The sequence below is a fragment of the Halichoerus grypus genome, chromosome 5, assembly GCF_964656455.1.
Source record: "Halichoerus grypus chromosome 5, mHalGry1.hap1.1, whole genome shotgun sequence".
Classification (NCBI taxonomy): domain Eukaryota; kingdom Metazoa; phylum Chordata; class Mammalia; order Carnivora; family Phocidae; genus Halichoerus; species Halichoerus grypus.
The window spans coordinates 173,281,713-173,300,031 of record NC_135716.1 but is presented as its reverse complement, the minus strand read 5'-3'; the positions used below and the strand labels follow the sequence as shown (position 1 = coordinate 173,300,031).

The following is an 18,319-nucleotide window of genomic DNA, read 5'->3' as shown; positions in this document are numbered from 1 at the left end:
GGGAGGCAGGAGGGTCAGAGTCAGACGGGTGACGTGCTGGCAGGAGCAAGGGACAGAGAGAAAGATCTGCAGATGCCACACTGCTGGCTCGGAAGCTGGAGGAAGGGAGCTACCGGCCAAAGAAAGTAGGTAGCCCTTTGGCAGCCAGAAAAGGTGGGGTCGTGGATGCTCCCGGGAGCCTCTATAAGGGATGCAGCCCTGCAGACCCATGGTAGATTTCTGACCTCAGAGCTGTAAGACAATAAATCTGTGTTGTTTTAAGCCTATGGTCCTATGTTACAGCAAGAGGAAATGAAGACACATCGCATTGCCCCGGATGCTGACATCCAGGCTGTTCCAAGGGAGAGGGTAAACTCCTGCCTTGTTTAAGCCAATACCACTCTGGTCTTTGCCTTACAGCCAAACCTGGCACAGGACTTCTCTCTTTCTTCTGGCAAAGACACAGAAATCAGAGGTTGGGGGGGGTCTGGTTTCTCAAGCAGTTTACCCATTGTGGCAGAAACTGCTGGTTGTCCCTCAATATCCATCCTCGCCTTTTCCCATAGCTGAACTTCAGCTGGGTTCTCTGACACACAGAAGAAAGATGACCTTCCCCAGGTTCTGCGCCAGTAGGGATGGTCCTAGGACCAGGGTCTGGCCAATGAGACGTTGGTGGAAATGCTACAAGGCCTTTGCTCTTTCATCTTCGGCCCTTCCTTTCTCCTGCTGGCTGGAGCTGATGCTGACATCTAGGACCACGAGGTCAAGACCACGGACAACAGAGCAACAAGCCAGAAGGCACCTGGACATCTTCATGGCAAGCATTCTTGTGTAAGACTGCCTTCCTCAGCTTCTCCTTGAGAAACAGACTTCCGCCTTGTGTAAACCACCGTGATTTGGGGTTTTCTCTCACTTGCAGCTCAAACTAATCCTAACCATACAGTCATCTCTGAAACTTTTCCCCAAACTTCTGTCTCCATTTATTCAAGTTTATTTTGAAGGGGGCAGTTTCATTTCCCTGGTAAGTACTGGATTCAAATTTTTAAGGTTTTTTTTTTTTTTTAAAGATTTTATTTATTTATTTGACAGAGAGAGACATAGCGAGAGAGGGAATACAAGCAGGGGGAGTGGGAGAGGGAGAAGCAGGCTTCCCAGGGAGCCGGATGTGGGACTCGATCCCAGGACCCTGGGATCATGACCTGAGCTGAAGGCAGACGCTTAACGACTGAGCCACCCAGGCGCCCTAAAGTTTTGTTGTTTTTTTTTAAATAAAGATTTATTTATTTATTTGAGAGACAGAGAGAGAGAGAATGCATGAAGGGGGTGGGGCAGAGGGAGAGGGAGAGAGAATCCTCAAGCAGATTCCCCAGTGAGCGCAGACCCCGATGCAGGGCTCAATCCCAGGACCCTGAGATCGTGACCTGAGCTGAAGCCGAGAGCCAGACGCTTAACCAACTGAGCCATCCAGGCGCCCCCAAATTTTAAAAGTCTGATGATCATTTATCTTCCTGACCATCGTACGTGGTATTTGGACCACTGAAGATCCGCTCAGATGGTAGCTCTATGCTTGCAGGAAGGAGCTCCTGGCCCCGCCCATCCCCGCAGATGTCCGTTATTCAGCGCTTACCTAATTACCTGCTAGAAATGCACAATCTCAAATTCTCTTCTCACTGGTCCATCCTGGGGTACTTTTGTGACTTGAAAGATGGGGCAGTGAAGACCGTTCAGCACCCCCCAAAGCCACTAGACTGTCTCCATGTGGGCTTGTCTCTAGGGCTGACATCTGTGCACAGGTCAGCTCACTCACTTCCCCTCTTGCCCCCACCCCCGCCCCACAGCCAGTCCCAGGTACCTGCTGCCGGGAGAGCAGGATGTGGGCCAGGTGCTTGCCGACCTCCGCTGACCGATGGAGACACACACCCCAGGGGTTGTCGATGACGTTGGCGACAGTGAGGAGTGAGGCTGGCCAGGTCAGGGCAGCCACGATGCCTGCAGAGGTGGGATATCAGTGAGGAAAGCAGTGTGGGGAGGCCCTTCTAGGGAAGTGACGGGCTGGCTAATGGATGCCCAAGTGAACGCATGCAGAGTCTTGAACTTGGAACCCACATGTTTTCCAAGGGCCGCCAAACTGCTAGATAGCAATGAAGAAAATTGCAGCTCATGCATTTTTGATTCATGGACTAGATTCCTTCTGTTCAAGCATCTGTCATGGTTGGGATTCCAAAGATGGCCTTGATTTGTCACTCCATCCTGTGTCCTCCCACTTTGGGCTCTACTCAGCGGTGCCCAGCCCTGCCCTGCCATCCACACTAGGCTCAGCCATGGGACTTGTTTTGGCCAACGAGATATGAGTTGATGTGAGACTTGAAATGGTTTTGTGCACGGGGGCTAGCCTCTTGTGCACTTCCGCAGCTGGTGTGGGCTAGCCTGCTGGTCCCAGGGGGAGGGTGACAGACAAATGGAGCAGAGCCGAGTTGCTCTCGTTGCCCCAGACAAGGCCAGCCTAGATCACTGGACAGTCGGCTGATCCACAGATGCATGAGCAGGCCCAGCTAAGATCAGTCAAATGAAGCCTTGTGACTTCTCTGCTATTATGAGAAATGACTGCTGTTTTAAGCTACTGGGTTTTGGGGTTGCTTGTTATGCAGCAATAGCTAATGGATAGGCTGTGTGACAATGTGCTTGGCTGTTTACCTGTCCCCTCCCCGCAAAGACCATAAACTTCATGGACAGGAATGCAGCCTTAACTTCTCTGTGTTCCTAAAGCCCAGCACAGTGCCTGACTCCCTGGGAGCCCCGGGCGTGCAAAGATATGGTAGCAGTGGGCATGCTGCTAGTGGTGGGGCGGAGTGTGGGGTCGGGGGGCTTACCAGACAACACCGTGTACTTCAGGGCCTCCTGGGCCACCATGTTGGCCAGACCACTGAGGATGGTCTCCAGGGCATTGCCAAGCTCCATCAGGTACTTGGCCTCCCAGGCCAGGCAGTACTGCTCGCGGCTGCGGGCTAAGGCCGTCCATGGGGCGCTGAAGGTGCCTAGGGGAGAACACAGGTAGGTGGGGTCTCTCCTGTCTGTGACGGGGACCACGTGTCCTTGTGGGCAGACAGAGGACCACCCCTGCTGATGTGCGGCAGCTGTCAGCGAAGCACGGCACCACCCCAGGAGTCAGCAGGCTGGGGTTCGAGTCCCAACTCTGCATTCATTAGTAGTGGGGTGACCCTGGGCACACCACTATCCCACCCGGAGCCTTACTGTGCTTATCTGCGCAGTGGGCAGATGAATATTTAGCTCCCTTTAGAGTGTAGTCGTAGGAATGAAGTGATGGAACTTCTCTATGTGTGAAGTGCTACTCTCTCTCACCCTGCAGTCATTCTGGCATCAGCTGCTGAGGATGGATGATAGGAATGTGCACTGCGCCAGGCAGCTGGCTCTGGGAATCAGCGGGAAGTCATTCTACAAACTCGGGCTGGGAGACGATCTGGAAGTTTGGAGCAGAGGCATCTGAGCCCAGCTCTGTCATGATCTCACTGGGTCACCCGGTGTTTCTGAGCTTCAGTGCTCTCACTTAGGGACTAGAAATGGGGGATGAGGACAGCACCACCACAGTGACCAATGTCAGACACAAGTCCAACCCTGACCGTCTGCCTCCCTCTCCCCCCTGCTCCGTCCCCTCCCTCTGCCCTGAGTGATAGTGTCACCTCTCCGGCATGACACTGAGGCCCACGGTGAGCTGGTTCCTGCCTCCTTCCCAGCCCCATTGCTCCCCAATTTCTCACTTACACTCTGCCTACCCCCCCCAAAAAAAACCTGCATCTTCCACGGCCTCTGAAATAGGGGCCACCACTGCCCTGCTTCGTAGCTGGGGAAAATGAGCCATCCAGGCCTCAGTCGGCAGGGACAGGGACGTGCACACATCACACAGTCACTCTATTCGGCGAGAAGGACTAGGGAGTCAGCTCCCTGCCTGACTCAAAGGCCTCGTGCCTACCGGACGGTGCCAGGCCAATGCAAGCACCATCCTGAGGCTGCTCCCCCCTCTGCAGGGACCCTGTCACGGCTCCGCGACAGCTCAGGGTGGAGAGCAGGGGCTGGGGTGGGGGAGGGTAAGGGTGAGGAGGGCTGTGTCCCGGCTCGGCAGCTTCCTGGTTGCTTGGCTCACAGCCAGGCATGCCCCCTCGGGTCCTACATCTCTAAGAATGGAATGATAACATCTGACTCCTGAGTGTCGTGGGGATCACGTGAGAGGTCGCACGCACTGCATTATATAAACTGTAAAGCGCTGTATCACCCCGAGGCCCCAAACATGCGCTATGGAGCCAGACAGAACAGTGGTAAGTCTGCCCAGTCCCTGGCTAGCCAGGTGACCCCGAGCAGCCCTTGTGAACCTCAGTTTCCTTATCTATAAAACGGGGGTGACAATGATGCCCACCTCCCTGGCCTGGAGCGAGGGACTCAGTGAGCAAGGCCCCCCGAGATGCTCGCACTAGTACCCAGGTAGCTGCAAAACTGTTGTCACTAGTGTGAGTAATTCTATTTAACCAAGGGCTGGGCTGCAGAGAATCCAACTGTCCCTATCGCACACAGAAGCAACGGCTTCTCTCCCGGCAGAGACGGGAAAAGCTACCTTTTTCTCCCTCCTGAACTTCATCTAGTTTGCTCGTTTCTTTGACCCACCCCCCCTCCCTGGTCTGGAGAGCACGCTGCACCAGGCTGCTGGAGAACACTGAAGAGGGGTTCTTCCCGCTACAGTGAATTTGGCCTTCGACCTGGGGCCAACAGAGCAAATCACACTGAATTTGGCCTTTGACCTGCAGCCAATAGAGCGAGTGAGGGTAAAACAAAGAGAAGGAATTTGTTTCCAGATTGGGCAGAATCGCAAATTCCTTAACTTAGATGCCTGCTCTTACTCCTTCCCTCCTGTCTCGGTCCTGCCTGCAGCGTGGTATCACGGAAAGGAGTGAACGGAGACACCCATGAACTTTGGGTCGGGAGACAAGGGTTTGAATCCTGCATCTGCCACTCTCCTGAACCTCATGCGACCCCTCTGGGCTTCCTCTTCTGCCAGATCAGGACAGGAACAGCCCCCACCTCAGGGGGTGGATGTGAGGATCCCGTGGGGTAAGGCATATCAAGTTCCCACTTTGTGGGTAAAATGACTGACTCGGGGTAGGCACAGACTAGGTGCTCAGTCAACGTTGGAGGCCCACTGTGTGGGGATGGGGTCTGGCCATCCCACACCAATAAGGCTCTGGCACTTGACCAGATGCAGGGGGATGGATGCCTCTATACAGAGCCTGGACATTTTCTCACTTGCTTTCTTCTGTCTTATTTAGAAGAGCTGTGGCTTCTACCCTCAGATCCCAGAGATCTGGAAACTCAGGAGAGAGATCTGGAAACTCAGGAGAGAGATCTGGAAACTCAGGAGGCTGCCAGCATGTGTCTGGTTGGGATGCTCCGGGTTCCCTGACCCACCCTGCTCTCTCTCTCTCCCTCTCTCTCTCAGTGATGAACTGTTTGCTGAGCCTCACACTGGACACTTGCAACAGTGAGCCAGGCAGTGGGTGGACCACGGTGTTAGTCCTTGATGCCACCCTGGTTAGAATCTCCCCGAAACGCATGTTCAAATTAGAGCAGCAAAGGGGACAAATGTTTGTAGAATGTCAGTGAGAAACCAGGTGCTTTCCATGTGTTAGCTTGTTTAACTTAAACTTTGCAAGTATCCTGAAAGGCAGGGATAATTTGTTCTATTTTACAAATGAAGCAGCTGAGGCACAGAGAGGTTAAGTAATTTGCTTGAGGTCAAGATGTACGGATCTCTCACCTACTTCAAGTCCTTTCAACTTTAAGTCACGTGCTTAAAATCCTTTGCTCTCTCTTACTTGCTCTGAGGATAAATTCAAACTCCTTGCCTCACCTCACATGCTCCAGCATGATCTGACCCTGTCAATACCTCTGCCTTCTAGCTCCCTGTTCCAGTCATCCTGTGTTTCCTTTGCACCCCTGGGCCTTGGTACATGCTGTTCCTTTGCTTGGTTTATACTTCTTGCTCCTTCTTTACCCAGTTAACTCCCAGTCTTTAGCCTAAATGTCACTTTCTCCAGGAACCTTCCCCTCATTCTCCAGAAACACTCTGTTGTGTCTTGTACTGTGCCATCCATAAACCTTCCCTGTAATTATTGCTCAGTCATCCGTTTTCTCCCTTGGATCACATGTTCCATGGGGGCCAAGGCCATGGCGGTGCTGCTCACCACTGAATTCCTAGGGTCTGGCTCAATGTCTGGCATGTGCTGTGTACAATACTCTATAAGTACTGCTCAATGGATGAATTAATAGGTGAATGGGTGGGTGAATGAATGGGTGAATGGATGGATGGTTGAGTGGATAGGTGGGTAGATGGATGCATGCATCGATGAATGAATGGGTGGGTGGATGGTTGGACAAATGGGTAGATAGTTGGATGGATAGATAGGTAATGGATGGATGGATGCACCAATGGATGGATATACGGATGAGTGGGTGAATAGCTGAATGAGTAGATAGGTGAGTGGGTATATGGTGACGGATGGGTGGATGGATGGATAGGTGGGTGGATGGATAGATAGTTGGGTGGATGATGGATGGATGGATGTGTGGATGGATTGGTAGACAGGTGGATGGGTAGGTGGATGGATGGTTGACGGATGGGTGGGTGTGTGGATGATGGATGGATGGATGGATGGATATGTGCACAGATTGATGGATAGATGAAGAGTGGATGGGTATGGGATGAAGTCATCTCACCTTCTTGAGCCTCAGTTTCCTCCTCTGCAAAATGGGGCTCCTCCCCCACCCCTCCAGTGGTATACACAGGCAAGGGCCTAGGCCAGGGTTTGGCCCACAGCAGCTGTCCCAGCTCAGTTAACACCTCCCCCATCCCCCCACCCTTCTCTGTTCTGCCCCTGGTCCTCACGGTATTTGCCGGATGCCAGCCATCCTGTGATGGCGATGGTGATATGCAGCTGCCTGCCTTCTGTTAGAGGCAGAAACGTGAACTCTTCAATGGCCCCGACACGCTTCTTCATCTTGTATCCTAAAGACCCAGATACAAAAATGAGGGTGGAGATGACTGGGGACCCCAGGAATGTTAGAGTGGCTCTCTGTGCTCGCACACTCACAGTGAGTGCCAACTGCGTGTCCTCTCCCTGGACAAATGTCTCATTTTTAAGTCATTACAGGGTAGTTGCCATTATTGTCCCCGATTACAGCCAAGGCTAAGATGCTTCCCAAGGCTGGCCGGCTTCCAACGGCAGATCTGGGGCTGGAACTCAATGCTCTATCCTGACCCCATTGGTTCTAGATCTTTTCTTCCCACGAACATCACCGGTGTAACACACTCCTCTCAAAAAAGTGGATCAAACCGACCATGATTCTCCATGTGGGGAGGGATGGATCCCCCTCCCCCCGGGGAGTGGAACAGGGATCTCTGTGTGACTAGGGGGCTGCTGACACGTATGATTTGGAGCCCCCCTCCCCCGGTGATACTGGTAAACACAGGAAGCCTGTTGCGAGTTCCCGCAGGGCTGGGACCCAGCGTGAGAAGAGTCGTGTCCTCCTCTGTCCCCTGGGGAGCCATCCCGGGTGAGAATCTGGGCCTGTCCTGTAAGAGCCGGGCCTCCCTGGCTGAACATCCCCCAGGGGCCACCACTCCTTTGGAACCTTACCTGTCAGGCCAGCTCCAGCCGCCCCGAACAGCGAGGTTATGACGGCGATGCCGGCCACCGAGCCCAGAGCCGCTGCCCCAGCACTGCCAATGATCGTGGCGGCCCCAGCGGCCACGAGAGGGGCAGCTAGACCCCCGGTCACGCCTGCAAGGAAAACAGCCCATGGCAGGTAAAGGCGGGAAGATGCGGCCTTCCTGGTTCTTCCTCCAGTGGCCGCCCACTGCCTTCCATGGATGCTTCTAGGAAGGCGAATGAACGCACTTCCTGCTGACGGAGCACCTGTTGCGCGCTGGGGGCCACCTCCCAGCTGACCCCCTTACACTGTCCTCTCTAGCTTCAAGCCTGGCATCGTCCCTCGCTCTGCACCGCCCCGGCCCCTGTGGCCCCCGCCCAACCTGGGCTGGCCTTACCGATCACGGTCCCGCCCCCGACAGTGGCCAGGCCTATCAGGAGATAGCGTTTCCATTTCCTCCGGTTCTCTTTCTTCTTCCGGGACGCCTCAGCCGTCCTGGGGGGAAAGAGGTTGGTCTTTAGGGCTGGCTGTGCCTGGCACCCCTTGAGACCACCCCGCCTCACCAAGCCCCCAGCTAGGATCCATGCTTGCACGCTGCCATGCAGAGCGAGGTACCCAAGTCACCCTGGGCCGGTCGATGGTTTTAAGAAGCTGAGAAGTTTCTAAAACCCAGCTGGGAAATCCCAGTGTGTGCGATGTGCTACTTACCCAATGGATCCGTCCTAACAGGGTTGCAATTTGAATAATAAAAAGACAAAAATAATAATAATAGCAAAAGCAGCACAAAAAATATCTTTGAACAGATGGACCCAGAACAAGTACAAATACAAGCACAGACTCCATCGCCCCCGTCTGCCCTTCCCTTCCCTGCTCCCCACCATCTGATCCCATCTCCCGCTGAAAATGTCAGCTATCAGAGACCGTGGCCTTGGGGCAATAGCTACAATCAGCCAGACTTGACCTTTAAAAGCTATAAAATCGAGCAGAAAGGAAGCATTTGGGGTGAACTGGGTCAGCTGAAGCTGAGGACGGCTGCCCTTAGCGTGCATCAAACCCGGCCCCCGTGTCAGGTGGGCGGCCCCCGTGCTGTGGGGCTATCAGGAGCAGGATGAGGGACCCAGGGCAGGTCGGTGCAGTCCTCATGAGCACGAACTCTGAGCTGAGGTTGGAGTTTGGACAACAACTCAATGTATAGCGTGACAGCATGATGATCAAGAGGGAAAATGGTTAATATTTACTGAGGGATCCTTCTTGCCAGCCGCCGTGCTTCGTACTTCACATGGTTTCTCTTACCCTGGAAGCAGTTTTATTATTGTGCCCGAATGACAGACCAGTGAAGGGACAACAGCATCACCCTCCTGAGGGGCTGTGGGCATCGAGGAAGAGCATGCCTGTCACACATTTAGCATGATGGCACACCGCGAGGGGTGACCGAAAAGGTGGCTGCTATTATCACGAGACTATGTGCGTTTCCCCAAGCCTCAGCTTCCTCTTCTGTAAAATGGGGTTAATAACAGCTATCACGTCAGGTTGCAGGTTGTAAAGATGGAACGCATTCTTTCTTCATCCACCCAACCAACAACCCGTCACCAAGGGTGGGCTTCGTGCTGGTACTTCTGCACGTTGAGTATCTGTGAGCAGAACCACGCAGCCCTCGACCAAGACTCGTTTCCTTCCCATCTCGTTCCTCCTGAACCGCACGTTGTCTTGAGAAGTAGCTCATCCTCCAGTCATCGAAGAGAAGTGGGATTTGAGCTGGGCGTTCAGGAGCTGCTCCGCCGTTTGGTTCTCTGCCGGCTCACCTCAACGAATTCTTTTCCCACGCCCCCCTCCCGGGTGTCGAGTACAGCCCTTCACAGCTACTTCACTAAGGGAAGCGGAAACCCAACATCAACGTCCCCATGCACACCACAGGCGCTGCTTCTCCGTGGCTGAAATTCATGCCATCGGACGTGGGATGAGGCTGAACTGTGTGCATTGAGCAAAGCAGAAGGCAGGATGGCGACAGAGCGTGGGTTCTGATGTCAGGATTTGACCTTGTGAACTTGACCTCGACCTCTGCTGTGTGGTAGTGGAGCACCATCCACCAGGTTCGGCTAGCCCTCCCTGTAATGGTCCTCCCTGCACAAACATTACACATCCCTGCCCTGTTGCACTGAGGGGCCCCATGACCCACTGTCGCCAATGAAAGGTCAGTGGAAGTGGTGTGTGCGTGTCATTTCTGGAACAATCTTTAAGAGTCAGCGCAGGGGTCTGATGAGCCTCCTTCTGCTCTGCCACGAACCAGCAACATTCCAGATAGGGGTCACTCCGTCACCCTGGACCCAGGACCCAGGACCGACAGTGCAGTGTGGACTAAAGCCACTGCCAGTCTGCAATGGACACTTACTATGAACAAGAAATGCACCTTTGTTGCTGTAAGCCATTGAGATTCGGAGGTCATTTGTTAACTGCAGCAAAAGCCAGTCTATGCTGTTGGTTGAGCTACTTACTGTGACTAAGTACCAATTATTTGACCCATCTGACTTGCCTCCCCCTGCAAATGGGGATAATAATAGCACTTCATCCCCGGTGGCACTGGGAGGGCAAATGAGATAATCCACACACAGCGACTGGCATATTGTAATCGGTCAGTATGTTTGCCGCTATTATCGTTCCTTTCATTATTACGATAACTGCCTCCTACATGCAGGCTGGAGATATACTTTGGCCCTTGATCGCTAGCACCACTCCGTGCAAACTGGAACGTTGGCAATTAGTTGTTTTTGGCAGAGTTCAAGGTCTGAGGAAAAGACTCAGCTGCTGAGGACGTGCAACAGGAACGCGTATGTGCCAAGCAGCTGTCTCTGAATCAGCGGCATCTCATTTCACAAACTCGGGCTGGGACACAGTGCGGAAATTTGGGGCGGAGGTATCCGAGCCCAGTTCCACCACGATCTCGCCGGGTCACCCAATACTCCTGAGCTACAATTTTCTCACGTAGGGACTGGAAATGGGGGGATGAGGACAGCACCACCATAGTGATAGATAGTACAACCCTGATCGCCTGCCTCCCTCCCTCCCAGCCTCCGTGTCCCTTCCCTCTGCCCTGAGTGAGGATAGTGTCACCTCTCCAGCATGACACTGAGGCCCTCGGTGACCTGGCCCCTGCCTCCTTTCCAGCCTCGTTGCTCATTATTTCCTCACTCATGGTCTGCCCTCCAGAAACACTGCACTGCCCCCGGGCATGGCCTGGGCCTCAGTCCCTGTGCTCCTGCTGGGCCTCGGCTGTCAAGGACCTTCTCACTTTCCCCTGGCTGCCTATACATTAGTCATCATTCAAGAGTCACCTCCTCCAGGAAGCCTGCCTGAGCCCCAGGGTTGCCTAAATGCCTGGACTCTGGGGCCCCTGACCCTCTGTACTCAGCATGGAATTCTAGACCACTGGTTTTCAAAGGGTGGGGCTTTGTATCAACTGCATCACAAGCCCCCAGGGTAGCTGTTAAAATCACAGCTTTCTGGGCCAGAAGCTCTGGGCATGCAGGTGGTCAGGGAGCTATACCCACAGCAAGCCCTCCAGGGACCTGCTGTATCTTAAGTTGGACAATCGCCCGGACAGGACCTTTCTTGCTCTCTACCCTCAGCAGCTTGTCCTGGGCTCGGGACCTGGAGGGTGCTCAGAAAACCTTTTCTTGAACAGAACCTAATCATTCCGACAAGGACTGGACGTGAACACGTTGCTACAGTATCTACTCCCCCATGCACCGCCCACATCTATAAAGCCAGCGAGGCATTTTGGCTAAATAAAATATTTAGCCAGAGAACAGGCCAGTCACCATCAAGAATAAAACTTCTGAGCTACTAGGACCCATCTGAAATGTTGTAAAGTTATATAAATTTCTGCTTCTAGATTCTTCCTGCAGCGACATCTGTGCAACCATGATACTAGATAATCTTCCCTTTTAGCGGAGTTTATGCAGAGTGGGGGGGGAGCTCATACCCTAAAGGGAATAAAATACCTAAACAGTAAACATGGTTCTTGAAGCTGTTTTACTTAAATGTATGAATCCTAGTGTATCAAATCCATTTAACAAAGATTAGATGGATGATATACTCTAATCTCTACCATTATTATTTAAATGTTTATAAAAATTTGCTGAATCAAAGAGAATACAGTATTTTCCCCCAAGTTATTTAGCTAAGGACCTCTCTCTCAATATTAACCCAAACTGATTTCTTTACTTATTTAAGTACTCGAACGTTCTTAATAACTGTTTTGTACATGAAACGAAAGGCTTTGCCTATCATCATTAATTAACACAGCATTTTACTCTTGCAGTTAATTCCATTGTCTGACTGAATTTCAATGTCTAAAGCACCACAGGAGATGCTGGCTGGGAGTTACGTCTACAATGCTTCCTATATTTGGATATGGGAATTCAGGGCATGATGCTAAATCCAAATGGAGCCCCGTTCCCATTATTGACCGCCCACAGGTCAGATACCATGGCAATCTCTGCCACGCTCATGCTCTGGGGTGCCAGAAATGACCTTGAGTTGGTGTTCCACGTCAACCTTCCAAGGACAGAGGTTGAAGCCATGGATACATGGTGAAGAACAAGACACCCATGTTGCCTATTGCATGGATCCACAAATAAAGGTCACCCTCTGCCACTCATCTCCCACCATGAGAGGGTGTTTCTTATCCTCATCACCATTATCGACACCTTGTCTTTCTTTTTTTAAAATCACCTTCTCCAGTTGATAGAGGGAGAGCTTATTTCTGGGAGTTCTAGAGACAGATTCCTAAGTAAAAGCACAGAAAGCCCCATTAAGAATGATCTTTACTGGGGCGCCCGGGTGGCTCAGTTGGTGAACCATCTGACTCTTGATTTCGGCTCAGGTCATGATCTCAGGGTCATGAGTTCAAGCCCCGCATTGGGCTCCACACTGGGCATGGAGCCTACTTAAAAAAAAAAAAAAAAAGTATCTTTACTGCTTTCTTTAGAATTAAGGAGGGAACCTGGGGGTGTCAACCATGCTGTGAGGGATGCACTGAGTGCCGTTCAGATGGATACGGTGGTTGAATCTGATGGTGCCACTGGCCAGTGGTGTGACCTTGGCCGAGGTACGTCACCCCTCTGACCTTCTGTTTCTTCCTCTGCAGAACCATCAGGGGACTGTCTGTGCATCAGATGAGATGGCATCTTGTCCTGCATCTACTGAGCGCTCAGGGACAGCTACGTGTTGACCATGTCATTCTGATGTGGTCAGTGTTAAGCCAGCAGGACATGCACTAACATTTATGGGCACCTACTATGTGCTAGGCGCTGGTCCAAGCTTCTGATCTGCATCCATTCATTTAATCCTCCTAATACCCCTGCGATGGAGATATAGCCATCACCCCTCTGCTGGAGGTGAAGGAGCTGAGGCACAGGGAAGTGAAGTCACCGAACATGTGGGGGAAGCTCGGGTGGCCTCTGGGCTCTGCGGGGGGGGAACCCAAGAACAGAAATGTACATCATCCCCCAAACCCGAGCTGCAAAGGATCGCCTCAGGGTGTCGAGTGATAAGCTCACCTTGCAGAAACACAAACCGTGGAGCTAAAAGGAACCTGCACAGAATTTGATCCTCTACTTGTCTAGGTGAAAAAAACTGGTGCCGTTGCCCAGAGAGGGAAAGCAACATGCCCAGGGCCACACAGACATTTAGTAGCAGAATCACACTGAGAACTAGGTCTCCTGGCCCAATAGTCTCTAGGCCTCCCCTGGGTATCAGACCCTTCCAGAGACCACAGGAAGAATCTGAAAGGTCTCCAGAGTCCCTAAAGCAGAATTTAAAACTTACACATGTGGAGTATTTTTCTGAGGAAAGGGCTCATGTGTAGGAATGTGAACGATGATGATGTACTACAGCAAATAATGATATTTTTCAACCAGTTACTCTGTGCAAGTCCTGCTCGAAGCACTTCCCATGTATGAACTCATTTGAGCCCTCCCAAGGACCCTATAAGGAGGGTGCTATTATTGTCCCATTTTGCAGATGAGGAAAATGGAAGCCCAGAGAGGTTAAATAACTTCCCCAATATCACACGCTGAGCTGGGCTTTCCTAGAACTTCTGTTTCGCATCATCTCTGATCCGGCATTATGAGTATCGGCAGAACAAATCCTCTCGGTAACAAGTTTTTCTTCTGATAATAACATTTCCAAACAAATAGCTAAGATTTTCCAAGCATACATATATGCATGTGCGTGTCCGTGTGCAACAAGACAAGGCTCTGGGCCCTGCTCGTGACTATGGTCATGGGCCTGGATCCAGGTGTTTCTTTACTGACACAGCTCTGGGAATTAACACAAGCCTGTTTGTTCTCAGGTTACTTCAACAGATCAAGTTGCTTCCTTTCTCCAGGAAACAGCCCCTTCCTTTGCCCTACTAACCCCAGGCAGGAGGGCAGCTCCCCAGCTCTGAAGCTGGCTTCAAAGCTACGTGGGACTGGCGCAAACTGGCCGCTCCAAGAGAGCCATCGTGCTGGACAAAGAGGGCGCTGGGAGATGTGCCTGGTGCAAAGAGCCCGCAATTAGACCGTGACCGGGATTGACTGATTGCTGTGGTATCAGATCCCGTGGAAGGTGTTCCGCCAAGAGCTGAGCTCTGGCCAAGCGACCAGGACAATTTCCCTCTATACCCGCCTGACCATGCAGATAGCAAAGCCGCTCTGCAGCTGGAAGGTACCGGAAGGGAAGGACTCCTATCTATTGCGCCCCTGCTACGGGCCAGCCCTGGGCCGAGCCCTCCACACGACCATGTTAGGTTTTCACAGTGACCCTGGGAAGACGCTATCCTTATTCCCATTTTACAGATAAGAATATTGTGGTTTAGGGAAGGGGGGCGCTGTCCAAGGTCAACAAGTAGATGGGTGTCAGAGATAGGATTTTGATCCAGGCCACTCTGGCCCATGGACAAGGTATTCCAAGAGCCTGAGGTGGCGGAACGGGGTGCCAGGGTCACAGACTATTGATGTCACAGACTCACGCCCCCCCCCCCCCCGCCATAATCCATTTAATCCCCACTTTGTACAACTGAGGACTGGGGACCAGAGAGGGGAAGTGACCTGCTAAGGCCATACATCGAGTCAGGGCTGCATTGGGACTCTTGGTCCAGTGCTCCTTCCATCCCCCTGCACCAGCTCTTAATGGCGGGGAGGGAAGAGGGGACCATCTGTTATCTGCAGGGCACTCAAGTGGAAATCCTCAATTCCTGGCAGGCAGGGCTGGGGTCACGGGGCTCCCTTACTCAGATTCCTCCTCTTTGGTTTCCTTCAGGCTCTCAAGGAACGTCTCTTCAAGGAGATCCAGCTCCCCCAAGGGCACTCGGAAGAGGGAGGTCATGTGGCAGATGAGGACGCGGGCCCGTGCATCATAGCGCCCTTGAAAGAGAGAAACAAGGGCAGAGAATCAGTTTAGGTTTTAAGCACAGAGACCTTAACAGCAGTGTAACAGGTACAGCCCCAAGCCTGGAAACGCCCTACATGCACAACCCCACCTGAGGCGGTCAGCTAAACCACAGGCCAGCCTCCTGGATGGGATACGGTGCAACGCTGAAAACCACCGACCAGAGGCAAGGTGGTATTTTTCACCAAATTAGCAAAGATCAATTTTTTTAATCCCAAGCTGTTAAGGAGGTGATGAAAACAGGTGGGTGCTCGAGGACCTCGCTGGTGGGAGTGTGCATTGATATAAACGGCCCGGAGGGCCATTTGACAATACGGATCAAAACCTGAGAACAGGGGTGCCTGGGTGGCTCAGATGGTTAAGCGTCTGTCTGCCTTCAGCTCAGGTCATGATCCCAGGGTCCTGGGATCAAGCCCCACATCGGGCTCCTGGCTCAGCGGGGAGCCTGTTTCTCCCTCTCCCTCTGTCTCTCTCCCTGCTCATGCTCTCTCTCTCTCTCTCTCTGTATCTCTGTGTCTCAAAGGAATAAATAAAATCTTTAAAAGCAAACAAACAAACAAAAAACAAAAAAAACCTGAGAACAGCGTGTACTCCCAAAATCATAGAGACACAAAGTAGAACAGCGACCAAGGGCTCGGGGAGGGGGAAAGAGGGCGTTAGCATTTAGGGGGACAGAGTTTCAGTTTCGCAGGATGAAAAGAGCTCTGCAGGGGCACCTGGGGGGCTCAGTCGGTGAAGGGGAGGCCCTCTGGGGGGCTCCCAGTCGGTGGAGTGGCCGACTCTTGGTTTCGGCTCAGGTCATGATCTCGGGGTTGTGGGATTGAGCCCCATGTTGGGCTCCGCACTCAGCAGGGAGTCAGCTTGAGGATTTCTCTCTCTCTCTCATTCTCTCTCCCCTGTCCCTCCCCCTGCTCATGCTCGCTCTCTTTCTCTAAAATAAATAAATCTTTAAAAAAAAAAAAAAGAGCTCTGGAGATGGACGGTGGTGGTGGCAGACACAGTGAATGTGCTTAATGCTACTGAACTGTACCCTTAAAAATGCCTAAAATACTACATTTTATGTTATGTGTATTTTACCCAATAAAAAAAAGGGGGGAAAGATGTGCATCCCCGCTGGCCCAGGAATTCTATTTCTGAAATGCTAATCTTAAGAAAACAATCCTGAATGCGGCAAATAGTAAGTAAAGACCCTACCACTGCCTTTATAATGCGGAAGTGATAGCAATCTGGAGATTTCTAACATCAGGGGATCCGTTATGTAAACTACAGCACATCCGCCCCGTGGAGAATAAGCCATAAAAAAAAGATTCTTAAGAAAAGTTTGTAAATCTGAAAAAGATGCTTATATAATGAAACAAAATTTTTATTTTATTTTTTTATTTTTTAAAGATTTTATTTCTTTATTTGACAGAGAGAGAGATAGCGAGAGCAGGAACACAAGCAGGGGGAGTGGGAGAGGGAGAAGCAGGCTTCCTGCCGAGCAGGGAGCCCGATGCGGGGCTCGATCCCAGGACCCTGGGATCATGACCTGAGCCGAAGGCAGATGCTTAACGACTGAGCCACCCAGGCGCCCGAAACAGAATTTTTAAAATAGATAGATTTACTTGAGAATAGGGTCCCAGCTAAGGAAAAAAAAGCCCACTGCTGAGGAAAAAGGGAGAGAAAGAGGTCAAATAGGACTTTTTTTTTTTGGTCTTTTCAAAATTATCCCTAATGAACTTGGGTTAATTTTATAATTGGAAAAATTAATCAATCAAAATTTAACCACAGGTGGTCTGTCCAAGCCCAGAAGCTCGTACGAATGCATTACTACCTGGTTAGTGAGGCACGAGGGATGTGAGGGTGCTCTACCTCCAAATATGACACCACTCAGCCGCCCAAGCTGGAGATGGGGGATTCGCCCATCCTCCTCCTTCACCCCGCACACCCAAAGTCCCCGAGACTGTTAGTTTATCTAAAAAATCTCCACTGGAGGGAAAAAAAAATCACTGCATCCCTGTCCCGGCTTCCCACCCCCCACTGGGAGGGTGGCCTCTCTGACTGGGACCAGTCTGGGGGTCTCTGTTCTCTGTAGAGAACCTGCGTGTTCCGCCACCTGGTGGGCATAGCGGGGCAGTGAGGCCCCTTGGGGGGCAGCACGTCAGCACCTCAAGCCCCCAAACCTCCACGACAGCCTCCAGTCATCCACTGACACTGGGGCTCCCCTCTGCCTCACTCAACTGGCTCCAGGCTCTGGTGGGGACGGGACGGGTGTTATCTGGACCCCAAAGATTCCGGTTCTGTAGTGTGGGATGGGCCCTGGGAGTCTGTCTCTGCATGTGCACAGCCAGGTTTGAGGACCACTGGCCTGGGGGCCGGGAGTAGGAGGAACAGAGCTGCTGTCAGTCCGGACCCTGCTCTTGGGTTTTCCTCCCTCAGACGCCCATTCGCCCTCCTTGGCTCCTCCCCAGCCCAGAAACATCTCCAGGCCTGGGCTCCTGGCACTCTGCTTTCTTCTTTCTTTGGCGATAATGTAGAAATGTCACGATTAGAACCAAATCTAAACCCTACCATGACCTTCAAGGCCCTTGGTCAAAGTCCCTGACCTCAACTTCTAGAACGTTCCTGCTTCAAGGGCCTTTGTACTTGCTGTTTCCACCACCTAAAAGGCTCATTCCTCAGATCTTCATGGGGGGCTTCTCCTCATTCAGGTCTCTGTTCAAAGCCTCCTGCCCAGAGAGGCCCTCCTGACCATCACCCTATTGCTCTTTGTCCCTTTTCCCTGACTTTTGTTCCTCACAGAGCTCACCAGCTCTGACATCCTCGTTTACTTTTGTTGGTCTCTCCTCCTGAAATACAAACTTTATAAGGGCAATCTTATAAGGGTAGTCATTGTTCTATCTTTAGTTCTCAGAATGGTGCTTGCCACAAAGAACAAATGTTCAATGAATAACTTGACGGACTTGGGGAGGGATCCTGTTTGTGTGTCGAACCCTGGGCAAACAGCTCACCCTTGCTTGGGTAGAAAGTGGAAATGGTGAGAGTCACCTCACAAAGGTTTGAGGAGAGGACTCCCGGTCCACAACAGGCCCCTAATGAACGTTACGGCATTAGACTCCTCTGCTGGGCACCCGCAACGTGGGCAATTACATTATACTAAAAGAGCAGCGGCTAGCCTTCACCATGCACGGCCCTCCAAAGTCCTGAAGTTTGAAGT

General features: G+C 51.9%; 1 protein-coding gene across 7 annotated transcripts in view; it reads right to left on the bottom strand.

Annotated features, from left to right (window-relative positions):
- TMCO4 (transmembrane and coiled-coil domains 4) overlaps positions 1 to 18,319 on the bottom strand; it is a 93,536-nt gene that overhangs the window by 45,776 nt on the left and 29,441 nt on the right. For all 7 annotated transcript variants that reach the window (XM_078073731.1, XM_036115562.2, XM_036115559.2 and 4 more), the window contains 6 exons: positions 14,966 to 15,098; positions 8,090 to 8,187; positions 7,680 to 7,823; positions 6,929 to 7,048; positions 2,850 to 3,014; positions 1,832 to 1,968 (listed from right to left, as the gene is read on the bottom strand). In XM_078073731.1, coding sequence (XP_077929857.1) covers positions 1,832 to 1,968; positions 2,850 to 3,014; positions 6,929 to 7,048; positions 7,680 to 7,823; positions 8,090 to 8,187; positions 14,966 to 15,098 — 797 coding nt within the window. The remainder of the gene's footprint in view (positions 1 to 1,831; positions 1,969 to 2,849; positions 3,015 to 6,928; positions 7,049 to 7,679; positions 7,824 to 8,089; positions 8,188 to 14,965; positions 15,099 to 18,319) is intronic.